Below are 25,029 nucleotides of genomic sequence, written 5' to 3' on the forward strand. Positions count from 1 at the left end.
TCCTGTTTTCTGGGAGCAGAACGAGGCTATTAGTTCTGCAGGCCCAAAAATGAAAACGCATTGATATCTTCAGAACCGCTGATCATTCTTCAAATTCCCTTTGAATCGAGGCAGGAAGCGGCGCTGTCTCGGTCCTCCATTTCCTTCCATGGATGGATTTCTAGTTTCCAGAGAACCTTATGCAGCCCATGCCTGAGGATTGCTCCCATCTCAGCTCAGGAAGTACAGCCCACCCTATCCCCACACTATCTCGCAAGCTCATGCAATGTTTGACAGTGGAATGCACTACCTTGGAGTGTGGTGGAGTCTCCTTCTTTGGAGGTTTAACAACCACACAACCTTTATTAGGCATTTAAAAATAGGCTCTAGAGCGTTACCAGACATTTATGAAGTACAAATCAAGAGTACATTCAAAACGCAGACAGAAAGACTGTATATAGCGGTATACATTACTTAGAAAGTTCTGGCACTTGTAAAATAAATTTTGCTACTTTTCCCAAGAGCATGACATCTGTATTGTTTAACAGAAGCTCCACAGCAGAACTGTCAGAGTCTCTTTCAGATTTGTCTAGGGCCAGCCTGGGAGAGAAATTCCTAATGCCCACATATCTTGGACAGTCGAGTATAACGTGAGCAAGAGTCTCCACTTGGTTTTTACAGTGTGGACAAACCCGATCCTGGAGAGGGCTTTGGAGGTTTTTCAAGAGAGGCGGGGTGGTCCTCTGTCAGGAATGCTTTGAATGTGTGTTCCTACATTGCAGGGGGTTGGACTTGATGGCCCTTGGGGTCATCTCTATGATTCCAACTCTCTGATTCCATAGGAGATGGAGTTCTCTTTTTCCTAGTGGAGAAAGGAGGCCACATGGTTTGGCCCAGCTAGGAAGGTGGCAGAGGCTCTTGAGCTAGATATGAACTGTCACCCACACCTGGCATTCCATATATTCAGCTGCACTTGTGCTAAACCCATGCGTGGCATGATGAAACAGACAGGTGCATGTGAGTAAGAAAGAAAGGGCAGCCCAGAAATGTGTGTTGTTGATGGGTTAAGAACATAAGAAAGAGCCTGCTGGAATAAACCAGAGTCCATCTAGTCCAGCACTCTGCTACTCGCAGTGGCCCACCTTTGGGAGTGCCTTTGGGAGCTCACCTGTAGGATGTGAAAGCAATGGCCTGCTGCTGCTGCTGCTGCTGCTACTGAGCACCAGGTCTGCTAAGGCATTTGCAATCTCAGATCAAGGAGGATCAAGATTGGTAGCCATAGATCAACTTCTCCTCCATCAATCTGTCCAAGCCCCTTTTAAAGCTATCCAGGTTAGCGGCCATCATCCCCTCCTGTGGCAGCATATTCCAAACACCGATCACACGTTGTGTGAAGAAGTGTTTCCTTTTATTAGTCCTAATTCTTCCCCCCAGCATTTTCAATGTGTGCCCCCTGGTTCTAGCATTGTGAGAAAGAGAGAAAAATTACAGGACTTTGGGCTGCTTCTGGACCCTGAACAGGACTAAGCATTCCTGGAGCACAGTCACGGTTGAACTTTAATAGTTCTCGCTTGTTGTCCTCGACCGAGACGCTCTGCCCTTTTTCCATGCATTTCCGTGCCCTGTTTTTTGGTTGTGTTATTTTGCAAGTCCAACTGAGCTGGTTCACCAAAGACTGTTGTGTTTAACATCATTGGTTTTGTTGGGTTCATGCTTTTATGGGCTCGCTACCTTACATCACCCTGACCTGGGTAGTCCAAACTAGCCCTATTCCATCTGATCTTGGAAGGTAAGTAGGGCTGGCCCTGATCAGTGTTTGGATGGTAGACCACCAGGGAACACCAGGGTCAAGATCTAGACTCAGCAATGGCAAACCATCTCTGGCCGATCTTGTCTTGAAAACCCACAGAATTACGATATGTCAGTTGGGATTTGATGGCTAAACAAAAACGCTGACAAATACCGGTGAAGATTTGTGGTAGCATCTTCTGCAGGGCATTGTCCACCCAAATGGCAGATTGTTGACATAGCCCCATGTCCTGGTGTGCATCGCTTGGACACTGCCCGTGGTTGGTTGGGTCCCTGTGGTTCGTTACTGTGAAGCGGAGCGGCAAGTTCTTCAAGATGGCACAGTGGTTGGCACTGTCACTGTGCCTGAATAAAACATCCAAGTCACACAACAGGTGAGGCCAACCTCAGAAGGGGCTCTTCGATGAGAGAGGCCATCCCCCAAAAGACCCTGCTTCGGGTTGATAGTGCAGGCAGCACGCAGACCTCTGAAGAGAAAGAGGCTTAATATTGGGCTCCTCTTCTTTATTTTCTCGTGGCCCCAGTAAGTGCAAATCACAGTCTGGCTTTATTCTCTGCAGGGAAGCTGTGGTCACAATTGAGTATGGCATACCTAATGGGTTCAAGGTGAAGGAAAAGAGATTTTACCTAAACATTAGGAAAGGCTGACAGTCAGGGCTATTGGACAGTGGAATGCACGACCTCGGAGTGTGGTGGAGCCTCCTTCTTTGCAGGTTTTTCAAGAGAGGCTGGATGGCCATCTGTCAGCAGTGCTGTGATTGTGTGTTCCTGCATGGCAGGGGGTTGGACTGGATGGCCCTTGGGGGTCTCTTCCAACTCTAGGATTCTATGATTCTACTGGTGGCTGCAATCTGCTCTGGCTTTTTTGGCCCCTGACTCTTCTTTTCCTCCGACAGGTCTCACCCCCCTGACCTCCCCTTGAGCTCGGACATCAACGACCACTCCATCATCACTGTAATCAGCGGGGAAGAGCAGTTTGAGGATTACGGGGAAGGGAACGAGGCGGACCTCTTCTCAGACAGCTTGTGCAACGGGGAAAACAGCTTCTCCAACTCGTCCTTCCTTTCTCCCAGGTAACGGCAAGTCAGTGATTGACTGTTATGCGCATTGGGCTTTGAATCTGGGTTGCGCCTTTGTGAGCGTGTCGCTTACACTGCCTTGCCACCCAGGAACAGGAGAAGGGCTGGTGTTTTATGTTTCAGTGAAGGCTTCCAAGAAAATGCCCAAAGCATCCTCTCCTTCGTGGCGTAATGGTTAAGAGCAGGTGCACTCTAATCTGGAGAACTGGATTTGATTCCCCACTGTGCCACATGAGCTGTGGAGGCTTATCTGGTGAACCAGATTCGCTTGTGCACTCCGACACATGCCAGCTGGGTGACCTTGGGCTAGTCACGGTTCTTCAGAGCTCTCTCAACCCCATCTACCTCACAGGGTGTTTGTTGGGGGGCAGGGGGAGGGAAAGGAGATTGTAAGTCTCCTTGAGTCTCCTTGAGAAGGGGGGGTATAAATCCAAACTTCTCCTCCTCCTCTTCTTCTTCTTCTTCTTGAGTTGGTTGTGGGTGGAATCTCTCTCCCCCACTGCTGCAGCATGGAAGCAGTCTTGCAGAATCATATTGGGGGGTGAGTTATAGAAAGCTACAGTCCTCTATAAGGGCTCCCCTCCATTTCATGCACCAGAACCGGCAGTCCTGTCCTGTCGATATCATGTGTCATTTTTTAATACCAAGAATGTCTTGAGCATCACTTGTCCCCATACATGTATTGGCTTCCGGAGGGACAGAGACTACTTCTCTCCAGTACTTGCTTTGGGGAGTACATCTTCTCACTCCAGTACTTGCTTTGGGGAGAAGCTGGCTGCAGCGTTTTTGGGGCCCCATAAGTGGAAAGAAAAATATTCTAAAAAAAGGGACGCTCCAGAGGAAAAGGAAATCCTCCCCTCCCCGTTTTTGTGACAGCTGAGTTTGCAGTTTTCCCAAAAGCTTCGTGTAATCGGTAGTTCTTTATAGACCTTCTGTGGGCGCCATGCCAAACCAAAGATTCCAGTGTTTCCTAGCTTTAAACTGCTTGTGGCTCTCCTGTATGGTCCTCGGTGCATGCTCTGCAAGCATTATCGAGTTTGCCGTTTAACTGCCTGACTGTTTCCTTTCCAGGTATATTTGGGTGTTTAACCTTGTTTCTGTTGGCTGTCTCCTCTCTGTGTGTATGTGCGTGTGTGTGTGTGGTGTGTTAACTTTCCGGTCACAATTATCACTGTTAAACTCCCTCCGACGCAACCTTGTGGCTTCCAGAAGTTTCTTCCGTTAAAGTGAACGTGTAACACATTCCGGTCTCAGTCGAATATTTTCTCACTACCAGCTTCAGCACATTAAAGCGAGGAAGCAGAGCTGGCCTTCTGGGCTACTCTTACTGAACAGGGGCAGAGCCTTTGCGCCTCAACGAAAACAGTGTTTTGACAGTATGATAGTTGTAGGGACAGCGTCGGACTAGCACTTGGCAGACATAGGTTCAAATCGCCACTTGGCCATAAACGTTGCCAGGTCACCTTGAGCCAGGTCCTTGTAGGGGGGGTGGTTTGGACCAAGATGGAGGATAGGAAAACTAAGTGTGTCCCTCCAGCATAGTGTAGTGGTTAAGAGCAGGTGGATTCTAATCTGGAGAACCAGGTTTGATTCCCCCACTCCTCCACCTTATCTTAGGTGGAGGCTTATCTGGTGAAGCAGATGTGTTTCCGCGCTCCTACATCCCTGCTGGGTGACCTTGGGCCAGTCACAGTTCTTTGGAACTCTCTCAGCCCCACCTATCTCCCAAGGTGTCTGTTGTGGGGAGAGGAAGGGAAAGGAGCTTGTCAGCCACCTTGAGTCTCTTGACAGGAGAGAAGGGGAGGTAGAAATCCCAACTCTTCTTCTCCAGGTTCCTTGGAGAGGAGTAGTGGGATAACAGGAAAAGGGGTCGATGGGAATTTAGCCTGGACCTGTTCTCTGCCCAACTTCCATCCTCCACTTATTCTGGGAGGGGTTGCAGCCCCAGCCCGCTTGGCTGACTTTGGCCTTGTTTTCCCTCTTCAAAATGTTGTTTGTGCCTCTGTTGTTCAAGCAACCGTAGGCAGCGAAGGAAGCATGAAGGTCAGAGCTTCATGGGGCCAAGTTTCGAAGCTGGCAGAAGACCTTGTACGCGGCCAGTAGGTGCCTTGCCCCGCCTGCTGCAAGGATTCACTGAGCTTGAGACGCCAGGAGAAAAAAGGGAATGCAAAGCCGGCTGTTGTAAACAAAATGACCTGACTGTGTCTGTCTCCGAGAAGGAGCCTGTAAAGAAAGAGGCTTTTGAAATACACCACAAAAGCTCAAAATGAGTAGAAAGGTAGCTCTAGAGTGAGAGCATTGAAAGTAATTATACAAAAATTTTGCTGAGTTAGCATAAACAAACCAATCAAACTCTCACACCAATTTGCAAAGACAGCATAGTGTAAAAACATTGTCACCACCAGGTGTAATGTTTAAGGAAGGTCGTTAAAGTCCTAAGAAGAAGAAAATATTTTCAGCTGGGGTGTGACTTTTAGCTCAAGCAGAATAGAATTAAAGCGATAAAGGCAATTTCTCCACAGAGCCCTTGCATTCAGGATGGGAAAGTTTCTGGCTAAGGGCACCTGAAAGAGGCAGGGCTCCCAACTCCACCTGCCTCACCTGCCTGTTGCCTTGAGATTTTCCCGCCCCACCCTGCCTTAGGAAGGATTTTCTAAAAGCAGAGCCTGCCCCATGAATCATCCTGGGAGAAACAAATTTGCTTGAGTTGCAGTGGTAAACGGTAGGAGGCCTGGGAGTTGTTCAAGGAAGTTGCCGCTCGGAGGAAAGGGCTCATGATGTACACATTTCTGAACTGTCGACGTGAACCTTTTGTCGTTCTGCTTGTATGGGCAGAGTTGGCATCTGTCTGGTGGCTGTGTGCATATCCCAGGGGCCGGCCTCCTCTGAGCACAGGGCCGAAAAGGCCTAAATGTGGACTCCGTTGATTGGAAAGATTGTTTTTAAAACTTGTTTCTTTGAAGCCCCACCTTAAGCAGTGACAACCACCCTCGGTGAGGAAGGCCAGCTCTGGGTTTCTAGCCAGATGGGTAGCGAAGGACTTGTTGGCCTTACTGAGACTGAGGCCCCTTCCGCATGTGCAGAATAATGCACTTTCAATCCACTTTCAATGCACGTTGCAGCTGGATTTGACTGTGTGGAATAGCAAAATCCACTTGCAAACCATTGTGAAAGTGAATTGAAAGTGCATTATTCTGCACGTGCGGAAGGGGCCTTAGCATTGCCAATAGGGCATAGGCAGGACCCTTGGCACGGTCCTGATCTTGTCCTTGCCCTGTTATTTTTTAAAAACCCTGCCTTGGGGCAAAGAAACCCCACCCAAAACTGGTGTGTCGAAGCCTTAACTTCTGGAAGCCGCACGTCTGCCGGAGTTGCCCCACCTGTCTCTCCTGTCTGCACTAAACGACTGCCACTTCTGCTCTCTCCAGCGGCCACCCCCTCACCACCAAACTGCACAGCATTATCACTGACGAGGCGTTTGAGTTTTACTGTAGCCAGTGCCACAAACAAATCAATCGCCTCGAGGACCTTTCCGCTCGCCTAAACAGTCTTGAAATGAATAGGTAACTGGGTTTGCGCTTGGCTGTTTTCTCTCTTCTTTTACAAAAATGTCATCGAAGTGCATGGCGGGGCGCATCCGCGGGAAGGAAGGACTCTCCCCCTTATGCCAAACAGGCTTGTGTGATTCGTATGCCTAAAATGGAAACAGGTCTAGCTTGGGTACAAAAGGAAGGCGTTTTGGCCCAGGGGCAAAGAAATTGAGCCGTGAATCAGGTGGTTCAAGGTTCACTTCTGCTGTGAAAATCTCTAAGCAGCCGTAGAACAGAGGTCGCCTGTGTGGTGCCTGTAGGTACCACGGCGCCACCAACATTTCCTGGTGGCTACCAAGCATTTTTAGAACGTGGAAGGGGCTCAGTGGAGCATTTGCCCAGCAAGGCTTCTGACTGGCTGCTGGGGATTTGATTTCCTGGGCAGATTTTTGAAAGTGTTGCTTTGGCATTAGTTGCCCCCACAGCACAAGGATCTTCACTGTGTGACTGAAGGTGAGCTGTGGAAGCCATTTTGTGACTGTGCTCACAATTCCAAAGGATGGGGACCCCCGCCCTAAACAAACCACACTGACGCTTCATTCGTGCGCTCAGTGATTTCCTAGTGAAACCCTTTTGGAATCTGGTGAACTGGGCTGTTTTCACAAGAGAGGCTTTCAATCCCATGATAGCACCTGTCCTTGGGGCTATCACTGAGAAGGTCCTGCTTCTGGTAGATCTCAGCCCCCTGATACATTAGGCCCAAGAGCAGAGACCCTCTAGTAGGCATAAAGCACAGGCTGTCTCTGGTGGGAGTCTTTCCTTCCATATTTTCTTGCATGCTGTCGGGACAAAAACCCCTTTTGTAAGATTTGCCATTTGTGTGACGTCTGCAGCACTTGATTTCCAGTCTGCTGGGTGACCCGTGCTGGGTGAGCAGGGGCGGGGCAAGAACAGGTTGGCTGTAGAAATAGTTGGGAAGCATCGGGTGATCCTAGGGGGAAATCTTGGGGTGGGGAGTTTCACAAGCTGGGTCTTGAGGATGGGGAAGTGACCCGTAGAGCGTTAAACAATGACACTTCCAGCTAACTTCTCAACTGTGTCCCTCCCAAGTGACATGAAGGGCACTAGAGGTGAATGAACAGAAGCTTTGCCTGTTGAGATATGCAGGAAGTATCCCGGAGGAGGCTTTTGGGCTTGGAGGAGGCAAACCCTGGGCGTTCTTCACTGTAGGATTTCCATCGAGGGCTTCTCCCAGAATCAGGATAGGGGTTCAAGCTGTCCCAGTTCCTCGTTGTAGAAATTCCTGTGGTGCGTTTAAGTAGCGTCCCATGGGCTCCTGAGAGCCAGCATGGTGTAGTGGTTAAGAGCAGATGGATTCTAATCTGGAGAACTGGGTTTGATTCCCCACTCTGCCACCGGAGTGGCAGAGGCTTATCTGGTGAACCAGATGTGTTTCCACACTCCTGCATTCCTACTGGGTGACCTTGGCCTAGTCACAGTTCTCTCCAAACTCTCTCAGCCCCATCTACCTCCCAAGGTGTCTGTTGTGGGGAAAGGAGCTTGTAGGCCACCTAGAGTCTCCTTACAGGAGAGAAAGGTGGGGTATAAATCTGAACACTTCTTCCTAGAGCTTATCAGGACTTCAAGCCATCACATTACAAGGCCAGAGGTGGGTTTGAATGCAGGCTTCCGTCCAGTAGACGGTTCTATTATTTAGATTGAGGATCTGTTTTCAGGGCTGGAGCCGGCCAGTGGAGGGGAGTGGGGGAGAGAAGAGCACCCTCGGGTGGGATCGGGGCATCTTCCGAGGGCACAGCCGGAGACCTCGACGGAGTGGACGCGAAAACGCTTTTAAGCTGCCTGCAAAATGTCTGGAGCGGGGAGGCGCTCGGTGCATGCCCCGGGTGTGCTGCGTGTTTGTGCCGTGCTGTGAATGGTAAAGGATATGCCCCGGTGCCCTGTCTGTCTTCGGTGGCTTCCTGTTTCCCCGTTTCTCTCTAGTGTCAGCTTTCCTGACTTAGTTTTCCTGTTGTTCATTCCACAGTCCCAATAAGAGACTCTCGAGCAAGAAGGTAGCAAGGTATGCTGATGCGGCTTCTTCCTACCCACCCCGCTTCCTTTCGTTCGATTCTCGAAGCGCTGTCTTTCTAGCACAGGTTCTCCTGCATGCGGTGTCTTATTTATCCACCCCATGGGAAGGGTTCCCGAGGGGGGGGGGGGGGGCATCTTCCAAACCCGGCCACTAAAATCCTTTGTTTTGCTGGTGGCTTCCAGTGACACTCTGCTGTGGTCCTAGTGGGAACGGGGTGGATTCTCCCACCCAGCACCTCTGGGCTCCATTTCGTTTTGCTGACACTCCAAGCCCACCTTGCATTCAAAAGTCTGGGATGGCCGATGCGCTGTGTTATCGCGTTGATGCCCGATCAGCCTCGGAGAGCGGCTGTTCTCATGTATTTGGTTACAATCTCAGAGATCCCCCAAGGACTCCCTCCCCGTGTGCAGCGATAAACCATGTCCGTGTGGCGTTCAAGCCGCAGGCTGTCAAAGAGTAACCTGTTCGGTCCCCCTCTGGCTTCGGATTCCCCCAAATTGTCACCCTGGTGTTAGTTCTCCAGGGTGCGGAACGGCAGTGAGAGGCAGAGGCAGAAAGTGCTGTTTGCTAGCACTGGTAGGCAGACATGAGTTCCTTAGGGAATGGGTGCTCCTCTCCTGAGGTGACCGCCTTTCTCTGGTCCAGCCTCCACTGCCTTGTTCTCCCATGAGACCCCACGTCCAGCAGGGTCTTTGGCTGATGGACTGTCAGTCTGTGAGAGAATGTAGGTCCAACCCAAGCAGGCCTCTTGTCAATCATCTCCTTCCATAGGACTTTGGTCTCCTCTGGCAGATATAGAAGGACCCCACTGCCCCTTTGGGATGGTTCCCCACCACCATTTTATGCTCAATCACTGCAGAGAGGCACCCGGCCGGCAGCATTGACCAGTTTTCCGGGCTTGCCTACCTTTTCTGCCTCCAGCAGTGAGATCGGCCGCTCTGTGGGTTTGCGGGCCCGCTGAATGAGCAGGTGGCTTTAGCGGTGGGGAAGGACTTCATGTCCGCAGGCCCCTCCCCCAAACCTGAGAATAGGTTCCTCCGTCACTGCATGCAGCAGTACTCCTGAACCTGTGTTTGCTGTGAACCTCACTACTGGGAGTCCTTGCCCACAAACCTCTTTTGCGCAGTTGGTGTCCTGTGAGCCCGTCCCTTGAAAGGCCAACAATGTTAGGCTCTGCCGCCCTGAGAGCCAGCGTGGTGTGGTGGTTAAGAGCGGTGCACTGTCATCTGGAGAACCAGGTTTGATTCCCCACTCCTCCATAAGAGCAGTGGGCTCTTCTCTGGTGAACTGGATTTGTTTCCCCCGCTCCTGCACGTGAAGCCTGAGGACCTTGGGCTAGTCGCAGTTCTCTCAGAACTCTCTCAGCCCCACCTATCTCACAAGAAGGAAAGGAAGGGAAAGGAGTTTGTAAGCCACGTGAAGTCCCCTTACCATTGAGACAAGCAGGGTATAAATCCAAACTCCTCCTCCTCTTCTTCTGCACCCCGAGTCTGCCTTCCTCTCCGCCCTTCTAGCTGCTAACATTTGTTAACATAGAAGAGTTTTCCTTTACCTGCAGACAGATAAGAGTGTCTGTCGTGAACTTTGGGTGGGACACTGAACACCTTTTCCCTGATAAAACATATCGCTGGCGAACAGCTGATCAGCCTAAAAGCCGCGTCATAAACACCGCATCCTTTGAACCACGGCAGAAACTCAAGGGGCCAATGTCGCAATCGTGCGCATTGAGCCAGAGGCTTCTTGGGAGTGGGGAGGCAGGGCCCCCTCCCAGAGCACAATCTCCGCTTCGGGCCGTTTATTACCCTGAAACACCACTTTGGCCTGTCTGCTGCAAAGATTAAAAAAAAAACATATTAGGTGAGAGAAAGCATATCTTATCACGTCCCGTTCCAAAGAGCAAAGGAAAAGGGGTTGTGCTGTGATTTCCCAGGCTGGCTTGCAGTCTCTGCCTCACCTGCGATCTGCATTGAGCCTCGGCGCCTGATTTTTTGGTTTTTGGGTCAAGCTGGGCTGTTGAGTTGTGCTTTCCCCCTTTCAAGTGAGGGTGGAAGCCTTGATGGGAATGGAGAGGAGCAATTCCAGGGGACCTGGCCCTGCGTAGCTAGCTGTTCTCGCCTCCTCTGCTGCAATGATCTCCCTAATGGTGTTTTTGCTGTGGGTCGGCTTGGTGTGTGTGTATTACAGGCACCTGCATCAGACGGGCACCCTCACTGTGGACATGGAGGAGCCGTTCCGCAACAGTACGGAATGCCTGGAGGAGGACATCGCCGACAAGGTACGTGTGCCTCCGAGCGAGGGCCAGGTACACGGCAGCGTCGGAGTTACCTGCCCCAGTAGAGGCTGATGGCTGGAGTAATTAACTCTGCAGCAGACACCTGCCACCAGGAAGGGGTGTGGCACTGGTTCAGAGCATCAGGGGACATCTGATCTGGAGAGCCGAGTTTGATTCCCCACTCCTCCACACAAGCAGCAGGCTCTTATCTAGTGAACTGGATTTGTTTCCCCGCACCTACACGTGAAGCCTGCTGTGTGATCTGGGCCAGTCGCAATTCTCTTCGGCGCTCTCTCAGCCCCACCTACCTTGCAAGGTGTCTGTAATGGGAAGAGGAAGGGAGAAAGAGTTTGTAAGGAGTTTGTTTGAATATGTCCAAATTATTATTAATCCTCCTCCTCCTCCTCCTCCTCCTCCTCCTCCTCCTCCTCCTCCTCCTCCTCCTCCTCCTCCTCCTCCTCCTCCTCCTCCTCCTCCTCCTCCTCCTCCTCCTCCTCCTCCTCCTCCTCCTCTGCATGCAGAAGGGCCCAGCTACAGTCTCTGGCAAAAAAGGATAATGATCAGGTGATGCAAAGTGAAGGTCCCCATGAGCCCAGAGTACCTGGACCACATAAACACATGAAGCTGTTCTTATGCAGAGTTGCCATCAGTTTTCCCAGCTGGGGCTGGCTGCAGCTTTCTGGCACCTCTTTTTTCTTGTGGCCTGGGGGCTGTTGTTCCCCTTTCCCACAACAGGCACCTTGTGAGGTAGGTGGGGCTGAGAGAGTTCAGACTGGAGAACCGTGACTAGCCCAGGGTCACCCAGCAGGCTTCACGTGGAGGACTTTACCACGTGGACTTAGAGCTGGTCACACCGCTGGAGTAAATTCTCCACCTTTGCTATAAGCACATGCAGTGTTGAAAGCATAAGAGAACAAACAACCCCAAAACTTCCAGTTAATGGCAGATCTGTCTGTTTTTGTCCTGTGTGGCGTGTTTATCTTCTTGATGGACTGTTTGCCGCTAGCTGCTTTGTTAGCTGCCTTGAGTCTAAGGAGATAAGGCAGGATATAAATATTTTAAAGGCATATGTATTGTTAGAAGAAAAGGCCCGCTTGAGTTCTTGGTTGGATACTTCCTCTTCGTTTCACACATGAGTCACAATAGCCTCAATGCCCCAGTGCTCCCATCATTTTCAACCCCACAGGTTTGACATTTCCTCTCCTGGATGCTCAACTTGAGTTCTGTTTGATCAGCTGACCAGTTCAAGTGGTGGCTTGGTCCCAGCGGGTCCCAGGTTCTATCCTTGGTACCACCCATTGCTGGGTTTTGAGTGACAGGAGGTTTCCTCTGCCTGAGAGATAGCTGCTGCCAGTCATAGTAGACAGTATTGAGCTTGCTGGGCCTGACTTGGTTCAAGGCAGCTCTGTATGTTTCATGCCCACTTCCCCACCTCTGTCGCCCATCAGACACGGGATGTTGGGACCCCTGAATGGAAAAGCCCAAGTAGGACACTGTTGTGGGCCAGAGTGGCGTAGTGGTTCAGAGCAGGTGCACTCTAATCTGGAGAACTGGGTTTGATTCCCCGCTCTGCCACTTGAGCTGTGGAGGCTTATCTGGAGAACTAGGTTAGCCTGTGCACTCCAACACATGTCAGCTTGGTGACCTTGGGCTAGTCACAGTTCTTCGGAGCTCTCTCAGCCCCACCCACCTCACCGGGTTTTTGTTGTGGGGAGGGGAGGGAAAGGAGATCATAAGCCCCTCTGTGTCTCCTCACAGGAGAGAAAGGGGGAATGTAAATCCAAACTCTTCTTCTTCTTCTGAACTAACCCAGACTCATCTTCATAGATAGCTGTGATAGCCACAGCTCAGCTCTAGAAAGGCTGTGGGGTTTGGAAGAAGCAAGAGGGGTGGGGATTTAGTAGAGTCACCTGTGTTTCTGTTTTCTGCAAAAAGTGTGCAAGCTTATGCTTAATTCTGGCTGTGGATGACTGTTTTGTTTGCAGGCGATGCTGAAAGGAAAGGCCCCGTGGTACTTAAAACCTCCCTCTTCTTTTTCTTTAAAGGTGATCTTCCTAGAAAAAAGGGTGACGGAACTGGAAAAGGACACGGTCGCGAACGGAGAGCAGCACAGTCGACTGAAACAGGAGAACCTCCAGCTGGTTCACAGGTAGGCTGGCCTTGAACAGAGGCCTGTAGGAGCCCTGGAAAAAAGCACACGGTCCAGTTGCACCATTCCACTGGGCTGTCCAGATAGTTGAGTTGCGTTGTTCCCTTGGGCAGGGGATAATTTTCCTGTATCCATCTCTGCCTTTGTTTTCAGATCGGGGGTGGGGGGGTGGGGGGGTCATAAAGGAGAGCTTTTCACTGGATTGTGTCTTGTTAATTGTTGGAGAGGGTGTGGTCAGTGTGGATTGCCAAAGCGCACTTAAAAAACAGAGTGGAGAGTGATCCAAGAGATCTGAGAGCCAGTGTGATGTAGTGGTTAAGAGCAGGTGCATTCTAATCTGGAGAACCAGGTCTGATTCCCCACTCCTCCACCTGAGCGGTGGAGGCTTATCTCGTGAGCCAGATGTGTTTCCGCACTCTTCCATTCCTGCTGGGTGGCCTTGGGCTAGTAGTCCCAGTTCTCTCTGAACTTTCTCAGCCTCACTTACCTCCCAAGGTGTCTGTTGTGGGGAGGGGAAGGGAAAGGAGCTTGTAAATCACAGGTGAGAAAAGTGGGGTATAAATCCAAACTCTTCTTCTTTATCTCTCCCGTCATTGCTGTATTCCTGTATTTTGTGACTGTTACCAAATTTTGGGAGGGCGGGCGGAGGGGCCGGGAGACTCTTTGTTCCTTCTCAGGTTCTTTGGAATACCATAGAGAGGACTGCTTCCTCTGTCTAGAAAGTAGGGTTGAAATAACTGTGATCCTTTTAGGGTGAGTTGATGGGTAGAGTTAAGAGGACCGGGAAAAGCAGAGGCCCAGGGGAGTTCAGCAGGCAAGCTGCGCAGCAGGCAGCGGGGTGCCTCCTTGTGTAAGCAGAGAAACGCTAGGAGACCTCACTGCATAGCTAAGAGCCCCGAGGTAAGTGTCCCACACCTTTCTCCACTTGCAGAGCTAACGCCCTGGAGGAACAGCTGAAAGAACAAGAGCTGAGAGCCGACGAGATCCTGTTGGACGAAATCCGGAAGCAGCGGGAGCTACTGAGCAAGATGGAACGGGAGAAGAGCATCGAGATCGAGAACCTTCAAGCCCGGTATGGAGGGCCGACATAGTTGGTCCTGTTGTGCTTGGTCAGGATAATTGCTGTGACTGCGTGCAGCAAGCCTCACTCTGCTGTCCAAGGAGCAAAAAAAAGGTCCTTCTTTGGATTGGCTTTGTGTGAAGGGTCTGCTCTGAATGCGAAAGTGTCTGCGGAGGCAACAGAGCCTCCCCGAGGAAATATTCTTCCTGGTTTCCTTTTAAGCACATCGTCCCAGAGGAGGTGCATCTCTGGAAGCGCCCCTTTTTGCAGGTGTGCCAAAATATGTTCTGGACTGATTGTGTGCGTCTGTGTGCCAACCACAGGTTGCAACAACTGGATGAGGAGAACGGTGAACTCCAGGCCTGTGTCCCTTGTCTGCGAGCCAACATTGAGCGTCTGGAAGAGGTGAGGCAGCTTTCCTGTGTTGGGGGCTCGGGATTTTCTCAGGAGTGCTTGCTTGTTCATCAGAAGCACAATGGGAGCTCTGCGTTCCCCCGGCGACCATGACAGGTGCAGGTGACTGAGAGTCCCACAGTGACTCAGCATTAATTATACCCAGTGACTCAGTACTTTCTTTCTTATGGAATGTCTTGGAGAGGTTACTGTGTTGGATTTGCTCTGGGTGATTCTTTCCCACCTGTGTTGGATGCATTCATCACTGCCTCTGATATTCTCCACCTCGTCCAAACCAAATAATATGTATATATATCCCAAAGACGGCCTTGCAGATTTTTGACTCACACAGCACCTTTCCTCAGGCTGGGTAGCTGCTTTTCCCAAGTTCTCAGTGCACTTCCCATACATTAGTAGACAACAGCCCTATGAGGCAGACTGGGATAGTTAGCCTCGTGTTTGGGACAGCAAAAGAGGCCGAGAGGAAGGGGCTGGGTTGTCCAAGATGACCCCTGACCTCTTGCCAAGCTGCAACTGATATTGCAAGGGCAGCCAAAATATGACTAATTTCACCTTGGTACTTCCCTATGTCTGAATCTCATGGGTGTTTCCTGCTCCACAGAATCATAGAATCATAAAGTTGGAAGAGATCCCAAGGGCCATCAAATCCAGTCCCCTGCAATGCAGGAACAAATAATCAAAGCACTCCTGACAGATGGCCATCCAGCCTCTGTTTAAAAACCTCCAATGAAGGAGACTCCACCACTCTCCAAGGTAGTGCATTCCACTGTCGAACAGCCCTGACTGTCAGGAAGTTCTTCCTGATGTTTAGGTGGAATCTCTTTTCCTTCACCTTGAACTTGTGACTCCTGGTCCTCATCTCTGGAGCAGCAGAAAACAATCTTGTTCCCTCCCCAACATGACCTCCCTTCAAATATCTAAACAGGGCTATCATGCCACCTCTTCACCTTCTCTTCACCAAACTAAACATACCCAACTCCCTAAGTTTCTCCTCGTAGGGCATGGACTCCAAACTTTTTACCATTTTGGTTGCCCTCCTCAGGGCCCGTTCCAGCTTGTCAATTTCCTTCTTGAATTGCAGTGCCCAGAACTGCACACAGTATTCCAGGTGAGGTCTAACCAATGCAGAATAGAGAGGTTCAATTACATCCCTCGATCTAGACACTAGACTCCTATTGATACAGCCCAGAATCACATTGACTTTCTTGGCCGCCGCATCACACTGCTGATTTCTGTTGCCATTGACTTGACTGCATGCCCATTCTGCCCTCTAGCGGTAGGACATTTGGAAGCTTTTCATTCAGTTCAATTTGTTAATAGGCCAGCCCTTTCCTTCCAGGCTTGGGGCAGCTAACATCAGGTTAATAAATTACATGTAAAATACAAATAAATTATAAGCATTTAAGAATTTAAAATTTTAAAACATTCCAGCAGTCTGATCAGTTTGGTCCAAGGAGCTGTAATGGAAGGAAAGGAAGGGAATAGAAAAAAAGGAAGAAAAGAGAAGATAGAATAAGAAAAGTTTGGATTTATACCCCCCTTTCTCTCCTGTAAGGAGACTCAAGGTGGCTTACAAGCTCCTTTCCCTTCCTCTCCCCACAACAGACACCTTAAAGTGAGGTAGGTGGGGCTGAGAGAGTCCAGTGAGAACCGTTACTAGCCCAAGGTCACCCAGCAGGAATGTAGGAGTGTGGAAACACATCCGGTTCACCAGATAAGCCTCTGCCACTCAGGTGGAGGAGTGGGGAATCAAACCCTGTTCTCTAGATTAGAATCTACCTGTTCTTAACCGCTACGCTACGCCGGCTCTCAAAGATAAAGCGGGAGGGGAAGGGAAAAAGGAAATGGAGCAGGGATGTAGGGGAGAATAGATGGTATTTCAGCTGCCTCAGCCATATCCTTACTGAAGCAGAGCCACTGAGGGCTACCTTTGAGGACCTGTAAACACAAGGGGATGCCTGCATCATGCATTCGGGGGACCGGCCTACAGACTGGCCTTGATAGTAGGCCAGAAGTTTCCTGTAGCTGCAGCTCCCATGGTTTGGGGTGGAGTCTCATATCCATTGCGGGGGCCTTTGGAAGGCCTTCTGGCTGCTTTGAAGTTCAGTTCGAGGTCAGAAGTCAGTTGCTCTTCACACACGCGGCAAGTTAAAAGAACTTTGCACGTGTGCTTGCTCCCACCCACCCGCCTCCTGGTTCCGTAGATCCAACAGAGGTGTGTGTATCTCTCGGAAGAGTGGCTTCCATATCACTTGCCTCTTCTTTTTTTCTTTCCAGGAGAAGCAGAAACTGCTGGACGAAATTGAAGACCTCACAATGCAACTCAACGAGGAGCTGGAAAGTAAGCGGAAGCTGGGAGACAAGCTGAGCCACGAGAGGCACCAGTTCCAGAAGGACAAGGAATCCACGCAGGAGGTACGCAGGGGGAAAAGGTCGGCCGGTTGGGGATTCAGGTCCACTGGAAATCAAGTAGAGTTTGGCCCAGCCGTCAAAAGCTGCAGGCGAGTGTGCGCATAAGCAGTGGCACAGTATGAAAGCATTGCAGGCCTGCTTTCCATTTCAAAAGCCAGCGTGGTGTCGTGGTTAAGAGCAGGTGGATTCTAATGTGGACAACCGGGTTTGATTCCCCAGTCCTCCACCTGAGTGGCGGAGGCTTATCTGGTGAACCAGATGAGTTTCCGCACTCCTACATTCCTGCTGGGTGACCTTGGGCTAGTCCCAGTTCTCTCAGAACATCTCTCAGCCCCACCTACCTCCCAAGGTGTCTGTTGTGGGGAGAGGAAGGGTTGATGACCAACCAAGCCCTGAAACTCCCTTAGCTCAATTTAACCACAGTGGGATTAGTGAAAGCAAGGAAGTTATGGACGATGTAATAATGCTCTGTAACTTGACAGCAGCAACCTTGGGGAGAGGAAGGGAAAGGAGCTTGTGAGCCATCTTGAGTCTCCTTACTGGAGAAACAGTTGGGGTATAAATCCAAACTCCTCCTCCTCCTCCTCCTGTGAAACCTTTTGGGGATGTTTGGGGTGAGGCTTCTATGATGCACCAAGTATTGCAGCGTAACTGTGCCACTGCTGAGTAGTATTATCAATTCTGGAAGGGCTTTGTCCCTTTGACATGCACGATTAATGCATGGCCCCATTTACCTGTGTATATAGCAACAGTCCCTGGGGAATGGAACCGGCCGTCGTGCCGGGAATGCTAGGTTCTGTGGAGGAATACTCAGCCACTGACCTCCCCATTGACATTTCAGCTGATTGAAGACCTCCGGAAGCAACTGGAACACCTACAGCTCTTCAAGCTCGAGGCGGAGCAGCGGCGGGGGCGGAGCAGCAGCCTCGGCCTCCAGGAGTACAACAGCAGGACGCGGGAGACAGAGCTGGAGCAAGAGATCAGGAGGCTCAAGCAGGTATCCTGGGCTGGGGCAGATGTTTTGGGAGTGGCTGGTAGTAGGCCCTGGATTCAGGCCTTGATACCTTGGAAAGCCAGTGTGGTGCTACGGCTAGAATTGCTCCGGGGAAGAAGTCGATTTGCTAGAATGGAAGTTGCTCAAGTTCCCAGAAATCCTGGGGCCTATTTTGACTGAACAGGCTGGAAAAAGGCAATAAATTTGCTGTCGGGAAAGGACAAAGGAGTTCCCAGTGATGTAGCCCGGTTTTGTGTTCTAATAAACAAATACAGGAGAGCAGGTGGACAGGAGACCATTAAGAGGAATGTTAAAATAAGTTTTACTTTATATTTTAACTTTCTGATCTATTCGTTTATAAATAATCTTGAATTTGGCATTCTGTGAATTGTTTTACTGGTTGTTAACCATACATAAATAAACAGTGGCTAATATGTCAAACTAGGGTCTGTGAGGCCCAGGTTTGAATCTCTACCCTGTTAGGGAGGCTCTGAGTCAGTTGCTGTTTCTCCTCCTGATCTCCTGCGCAGGGTTGTTGTGAGGTCGAATGCAGGCAGGGAGATGAGCGTTGTCAACGTCTTTGGGTCCCCCAGCAGTGAGAAGCACAGTACAGGCAGCTAATTAAATGATTGCACGGGCGCCAGGAGCCGCTGAGAACGGCAGCTTTGACTTTTTGGGCCGTCCTTTGCCAACAGGATAACCGGAACCTGAAGGAGCAGAATGACGAACTCAACGGGCAGATCATAAACCTCAGCATTCAAGGCGCCAAGAACCTTTTCTCTGCTTCCTTTTCTGAGTCTTTGGCAGCAGAGATCAGCTCAGTCTCCAGAGATGAGGTAAGGGGTGGGGGCACACTCCTCTTGGATGGGCAGTCGTGTTGCATTTCCCCCGTCCAACAGGGGGAGCCATGAGGGCCACGCTGACCAGCTCTTGTCTTTACCAGAGTTCTGCTGCCCAGGATAGGGGCTGCGGCTCACTGGCAGAGTATCTGCCTGCCAGGCAGAAGGTTCAGTGGCCAGCGTCTCCAGTAGAAGGACCACTGGGTAGGTGATGTGTGACCCTGGGGAGCCTCTGCCAGTCAGAGTAGACAGCACTGGCCTCGATAGTCTGATTCAGGGCCAGGCATCTTTGTGTGTTCAAACTGGAGAGCCAGCACGGTTGAGTGGTTAAGAACAGGTGGACTCTAACCTGGAGAACCGGGTTTGATTCCCCTCTCTCCCGTATGAGCAGTAGACTCTTATCCAGCGAACTGGATTTGTTTCCCTGCTCCTGCATTCCTGCTGGGTGACCCTGGGCTAATCACAGTTCTTTGGAACTCCTTCAGCCTCACAAGATGTCTGTTGTGGGGAGAGGAAGGGAAAGGAGTTTGCAAGCTTCCTTGAGTCTCCTTGCAGGAGAGAAAGGTGGGTTATAAATCCAAACTCCTCCTCCTCCTCCTCCTCCTCGTCTTCTTCATCACCAACACCACTGAGACTGGGCTCTTTTCTGGATGATTTTCCATCTCAGCACCATAAGCCCAGTGCAATTCAGCCAGGGTAGAAATCAGACAGAGGCCTTGCTGTGACATCTCAGTCTTCACATTTAAAGCTTACTCCTTTAGGTTTCATTCCCATATTGAAGGACATTGAAGAAACTGGCTTCTTGGTAACTAACAGTAATAGCTATCAGCCCCGACTGCTGATGTCTGTCCGGAAGTCGGTGCCTGTTTTTATTGCGGCAGTTTATGGAAAATTAGAAACCTTTAGCGTGAACTTTTATTGTGTTTATGGGAGATTTTTACAGCGGTTGTAATTTTACGATTCCTCCTGTTAATTGCATGGTTTTATTGACTGCAACTGTACATCTCATGACTCTTATGTGTAGAAAGGAATCATGGGGGCTTTCAAAAGGGATATGACGGAGGAAAAACAGCACAGCTGGCATTTTCTTGGGTTGGGGCGGGGTGGGGATTTGGGCCGGCGTAGGAAGATGGCAGTCTGGAATAATGCCAATTTCTCTGAGGGAGAGCCAGGATGGGAGAAGAAATGTATCAGCATCGCTTTGGACTCCTTGGAGGGCCAAGGCGGGATGGAGGGTTGATTTCCATCTCTTCTGTGAAGCTGTGTCTGTTATCACTTGGTGTGTCAAATACACGGCCAGAATGGGTCCCTTAAAACTGTGCGCCATCCACCCCAAGGATTCCCAAGAGAAATGGGACTTCATTCTTGATATATGAAAAACGTAGACTGTCAACTGGCTGTTTGCTCACCTAAAACAGTTAAATTAGCATGGCACTAAAAGTATAAACCAGTAAAAGTGTCCAATGTTGTACAGTGTGGTGCACTTCAGAGCCAGTGAGGCGTAGCGGTTAAGAGCGGTGGACTCTAATCTGGAGAACTGGGTTCAGATTCCTCGCTCTTCCCCATGAGCAGCAGATTCTAATCTGGTGAACCGGATTTGTTTCCTGCTTGTATACATGAAGCCTGCTGGGGTGATCTTGGGCCAGTCCCAGTTCTCCCAGAGTGCTCAGCCCCACCTACCTCACAAGGTGTCTGTTGTGGGGAGAGGAAAGGAAAGGAGTTTGTAAGCCGCTTTGAGACCCCTTGAAGGGAGAGCAAAGCAAGGTTTAAACCCAAACTCTTCTTCTTAAGCTGAATAGCAGGTTAAAATGGAGTCAGTGGGTTGGGTCCAGAAACCTCTGCCTTCCTTCACAGAAGAAAAGCTTTTGAAAAGTCTGTCTTTGGTGAAGGAAATCTTTCTCCATTGGCAGAAGGAAGTCACAGTGGCCAATTCTGTAGCATTTTGATCATGGAGGGGTGAGACACTATATGGCAGTGATGGCGAACCTGTGGCACAGGTGCCAGAGGTGGCACTCAGAGCCCTCTCTGTGGGCATGCACAAACAGAGTTCATCATGTGGGGGGGGGGAATCGCGCCCCCCCCACACACATCTAGGCTGCCTGGGCCGCTGGGCTTGATTATTAGCATTACACCTAAGACCTAGTTTTGGGGAAGCAGTATAGGTAACTCTGTTAAGCGCTGTTAAACCCCACTGATTTTCATGCAAAGAACTAAAGCGCGATCCTTTACCTGGGAGTAAGCTCGGTTGCTGGCAATGTGGCTTGCTTCTGAGTAAACCCTCCTAGGGTCGTGATTCACCCGTTGGAAGAGTTGCACGGTTGCTTCAAAGCAAAGCCAATAACTACCACCAAGCTTACTCCTGAGTAATGCGCGCCTCGGAGCCAATCTTTTTTTCTAAACTAAAACCTCAGTATTCAGGTTAAATTGCCGTGTTGGCACTTTGCGATAAATAAGTGGGTTTTGGGTTGCAGTTTGGGCACTCGGTCTCAAAAAGGTTCGCCATCACTGCTATATGGAAAACTCCCCAGCTCAAGTGACAGAGCGGGGAATCAAACCCGGTTCTCCAGATTAGAGTGCACCTGCTCTTAACCACCACACCGTGCTGTAAGTGCCCCTAACAGATTGCAGAGTCACCTTCTAGTGAAGAGCCTCTCCTTCCCTTCCCTTCCAGCTCATGGAGGCGACGCAGAAGCAAAAAGAGATCAATCTCCGGCTTCAGGACTACATCGACCGGATCATTGTGGCCATCATGGAAACCAACCCGTCCATCCTGGAAGTCAAGTAAGAGGCCATAGCTTCTTCGTCCTGCTGACCCAGGGTGCAGCGGAGTGGCTGCTCTGGAGGAGGAGGAGGAGGAGGAGGAGGAGGAGGCGGTGACTGTGGAGGAATCTTTGCTTTGCGAAGAAATCGCAGGAAGCCTCGTGGCGGACAGTTGGGTGATGGAACCTGGTGGACCTGTGGGAGCCTCGTGGCCGGGGCGACTGTGGTGGTTTCAGGGTGGGAGGCGAAAAGGGAGTCTTCGGGCCAGGAGGCCAGCCACGGACACAGTGTGGGGCACTCGTGAACATGTGCACACCCCCCAGCACGCGCCTGTGGGGACGTAGAGGGCACGCACAAGGCCGCAACTGGGAATTGTTTTACTCTGGTCTTGCAAATCTGGGGGGTGAAAAAGCAACTGCCAGGAATAGCGGTAGGGGAGGGAGGGTTTGGTAGGAAGGGAAAACCAAAATGCCAACCTGATCTTTTGCCTGCGCCTCTGTGCGTTTTGCCACTTGCGACCTGAGCGCCCATTGAGTCGCTCGGAAGCCTCGTCCCTTTGCAGAGCAGAGCTCTGTCTGAGATTTATCAGCACGATGCAAAACATGGCTGATGGCTCTGCCCTCTTCGGCTAGGGGAAGGGAGCGGACCTGGGTCTGCCTCAAACGTTTTGTGCTGCCTGGCTTTCAGGGAGCATTCGTTGGCTTTCTGCTGAGAGTTGTTCCGGACCCCTTTGCTTCTCGCCAGCTGCCTTAAAATCCATGGCTGGCGCTCTCCTTCTGGTGGGTAGAGAGCTTGGGAAAGGAGCCATCCCACCAGGGTGGCCCTGCAGACGGACACTATGTAGTTAGAGTCCCGTAGCAGCTACGGAGCCCTCTGTGGGTACCCTCTCAGCAGGTGAAGCTGTTGGTCTGCTGGAACCGGCAAGGCTGAGGGGGTGGGTGCTCTGCTGATGATACTGCAGCGCTGGAGGCAGAGCCATCTCCCACCAACCCCAAACACACACACACACCCCGGTGCTGCAGCAATCTCTTCCCGCTCTCTTCATGGCCCGCCCTGCCTTCTGACATAGCTCAGTTCTGCTCTCTCCCATTAGGTTGCTTGAAGGCAGCTCGCCTGCTGGAATAATCCCGTGTTAGAGCAACGGAGGGCCGCCTCGGAAAGGGGCTCGTGCCGACACGGCCCCCCCGCCCTTTCCCTTATCCAGCTAAACCCAAAGCCGGTTCTGCTAACCTCGGATGAGTTTTCCATTCCCCTTGGAAAGGATGAGAGGAGATTGCCCCACGGTTGCTGTGCCACTTTCCCCTGCGCTGCAGTCGAAGAAGAAACAAGGGGATGCCTGGATATTCTGGGAAGGGGTTTGGGAAGAACTTTGCATGTCTTCGTTCTCCAAGGAAGAGGTGCACTTTGCTTGGGAACAGACAACAACAACCACACGGGGGCTCTGTTTCTACTGAATTGTAGGGGGTGAAGGGTGGATCCCAGCCACGCCTGTTTTTATATCTGCCCTCGGCGGTTGTTTTAAATGTTCTTTTTGGTTAACCCCCCCCCCCTTCAGTTTTAATGGCACAAATAGGGAAAAGAAGCCCCTGGTGGAGGAATGATCCAATGAGGGTAGATTTGCACTGTAACTTGATGTGAACGCCCCCTCCTCTCCGAGCCTGAGTGCTGAGCGGCCAAGTGTGCGCAGCTCTCCCATGGAGGCTGGGGATGGTGAGTTTTTGCCTTCTCCTCAGAATCTCTCTTAGACTCCTCCTCTCTCGAAAGCACAGACACAACAACCACACCACAGCCAGCCGCGAGGTGTCTGGCACGGCCTCTCCGGACAGGCCGAGGCCCCCCCGATCCTTCCAATCCTCGTGAAGAGGTTGGAGCGAGCGAAACAAGCCCGCGAATCGTGCTTCCTCCCCTCTGCCTTGCAAACCGGATGGCGTTCGAGTGCTTTAGCCTTAGAGTGCCACAGAGCTACGCAGTCCTGTTATTAAATGGAAAAATGCACCAAAGGAAAACACACGCACACACCCGAATCCGTTGTCGCACCACTGAGCTAGGGCGGTTAGGATGGGTTGGCTGGAGAATCCTGCAAGACGTTGGCCCAGCTGGCGTGGAAATAGCTAACTTGAAACAAATACCAAGTGGGAATTAAAGACGTCCGCAGTTTCAGGGAGATCAAACGTGCGTGTGCGAATGGGGGGCGCAGAAGCGAAGAACTGCTTCTCTGCCTCCCTCCCACCCACAAAACAGTTCTCAAAACCCAGGTCGATCAAGGTGTTTTCACTCCCTTTTTGACGCTGCAGGAAGGGCCCGGGTACTGTACAGCTCTGGATGTCGGGGTGTAAATCAGTATATACTTGGAGAGGGAAAGATTTTTTTTTTCCTTTTTCTATCTTGTAGAGTTAGGTATTTTTTTATAGAATGGAGGTTGATCAATTTTTTAAAAAAACTTCCAAGAAGAGAGCAATGTATCTGTGTATATACACACAAATATATATATATATGTATGTATGTAAGTATAATGTACAAATCTATAAATATGAGATCTTGCCTTTCTCGAAGTGGGCACACGTTCTATCCACAAACACACAAGCGCACTCCCCTCTCTGCCTTCTGGCTGATCACAAAGAGGTACTGTAATGTAAATAAATCACAGGAAGAAAAAAAACACCAACCGTTTAAACTGACAACGACAAGAAAAAAGCAAAGCACTGACTTGCACATGGCTTTAATTTCCCGAGGAAAAAAAAACCTTGTTCTTCCCTGCTAGTATGTGAAGGAATTTCCCCAAAAAGAGGCAAACAATGTCTGTCTTAACGGGTGTACTGACTCTTGTCTGATTAAAAGCTGTTACCGTCTCTTTGCAGGAGACCCAGCCGGGCTGTGTCTGTTTGTGCGGCTTTCGTCTTGTATCACACCCAGGGAATGTTGAAAGGAGAGACGTGAGGATTTGCATGGGTCTGAGTTGCAGTTGGGAAAGGTGGCAGCTAGGCGGAACCTCCACGTCCAGGCGCAGCGTATCCCTCTAAGGCAGTGATGGCGAACCTATGGCACGGGTGCCAGAGGTGGCACACGGAGCCCTCTCTGTGGGCACGCGCACACAGAGTTCATCATGTGGGGGCAACAAAAACACCACCCAACACACGCACATCTAGGCTGGCCTGGGCCACTGAGCACGATATGTGCGCATCGCGGTTAGTAGGGAGGACTCAGCTGGTGGGCTTGGTGCCTGTGCTCCAGGTGGCTGGGGGTGGGGGGTGGGGGTGGGTTGCAGAGGAGGCAGAGATGCTAGAGAGGCACAGAGCGGTGCATGCGGGACTTGCTGGAGGCTTGGACAGGCTGGCCCCTGCTCAAGCATGTGGGGCAGAGGAAGAGGGAGCCAACCGTTTTTTTTTTCTAAACTAAAACCTCAGCATTCAGATTAAATTGCCAGGTTGGCACTTTGCAATAAATAAGTGGGGTTTGGGTTGCAATTTGGGCACTCGGTCTCAAAAAGGTTCGCCATCACTGCTCTAAGGCCAGTTGTGATGGGGAAAACACGGAGCAAGCACAGTTGTGATGGGGAAAACACAGACAGGGGCTGTTGCCTGTAGGTAGTCCTCCAAAACCATTGCAGACTGGAATTGTCCTGTCTACAGCAGGCGGAGTT

The 25,029-nt window shown here is 50.8% G+C and overlaps 1 protein-coding gene across 4 annotated transcripts in view; it reads left to right on the plus strand.

The window, feature by feature from the left end:
• RAB11FIP3 (RAB11 family interacting protein 3) overlaps positions 1 to 24,251 on the plus strand; it is a 70,817-nt gene extending 46,566 nt beyond the window's left edge. Inside the window, exons 5-16 of one of the 4 annotated variants that reach the window (XM_048493944.1) lie at positions 2,685 to 2,861; positions 6,296 to 6,430; positions 8,442 to 8,477; positions 10,674 to 10,764; positions 12,807 to 12,910; positions 13,842 to 13,982; positions 14,294 to 14,375; positions 16,662 to 16,799; positions 17,638 to 17,793; positions 18,486 to 18,626; positions 21,301 to 21,410; positions 22,483 to 24,251. In XM_048493944.1, coding sequence (XP_048349901.1) covers positions 2,685 to 2,861; positions 6,296 to 6,430; positions 8,442 to 8,477; positions 10,674 to 10,764; positions 12,807 to 12,910; positions 13,842 to 13,982; positions 14,294 to 14,375; positions 16,662 to 16,799; positions 17,638 to 17,793; positions 18,486 to 18,626; positions 21,301 to 21,410; positions 22,483 to 22,525 — 1,354 coding nt within the window. In that variant the 3' untranslated portion in view covers positions 22,526 to 24,251. Of the gene's footprint in view, positions 1 to 2,684; positions 2,862 to 6,295; positions 6,431 to 8,441; positions 8,478 to 10,673; positions 10,765 to 12,806; positions 12,911 to 13,841; positions 13,983 to 14,293; positions 14,376 to 16,661; positions 16,800 to 17,637; positions 17,794 to 18,485; positions 18,627 to 21,300 lie in introns of all 4 variants that reach the window. The other 3 variants (XM_048493945.1, XM_048493946.1, XM_048493947.1) reach the window with 3 other exon arrangements.
• The last annotated feature ends 778 nt before the right edge of the window (positions 24,252 to 25,029 follow it).

Source organism: Sphaerodactylus townsendi, linkage group LG04 (genome assembly GCF_021028975.2).
Source record: "Sphaerodactylus townsendi isolate TG3544 linkage group LG04, MPM_Stown_v2.3, whole genome shotgun sequence".
NCBI lineage: Eukaryota > Metazoa > Chordata > Lepidosauria > Squamata > Sphaerodactylidae > Sphaerodactylus > Sphaerodactylus townsendi.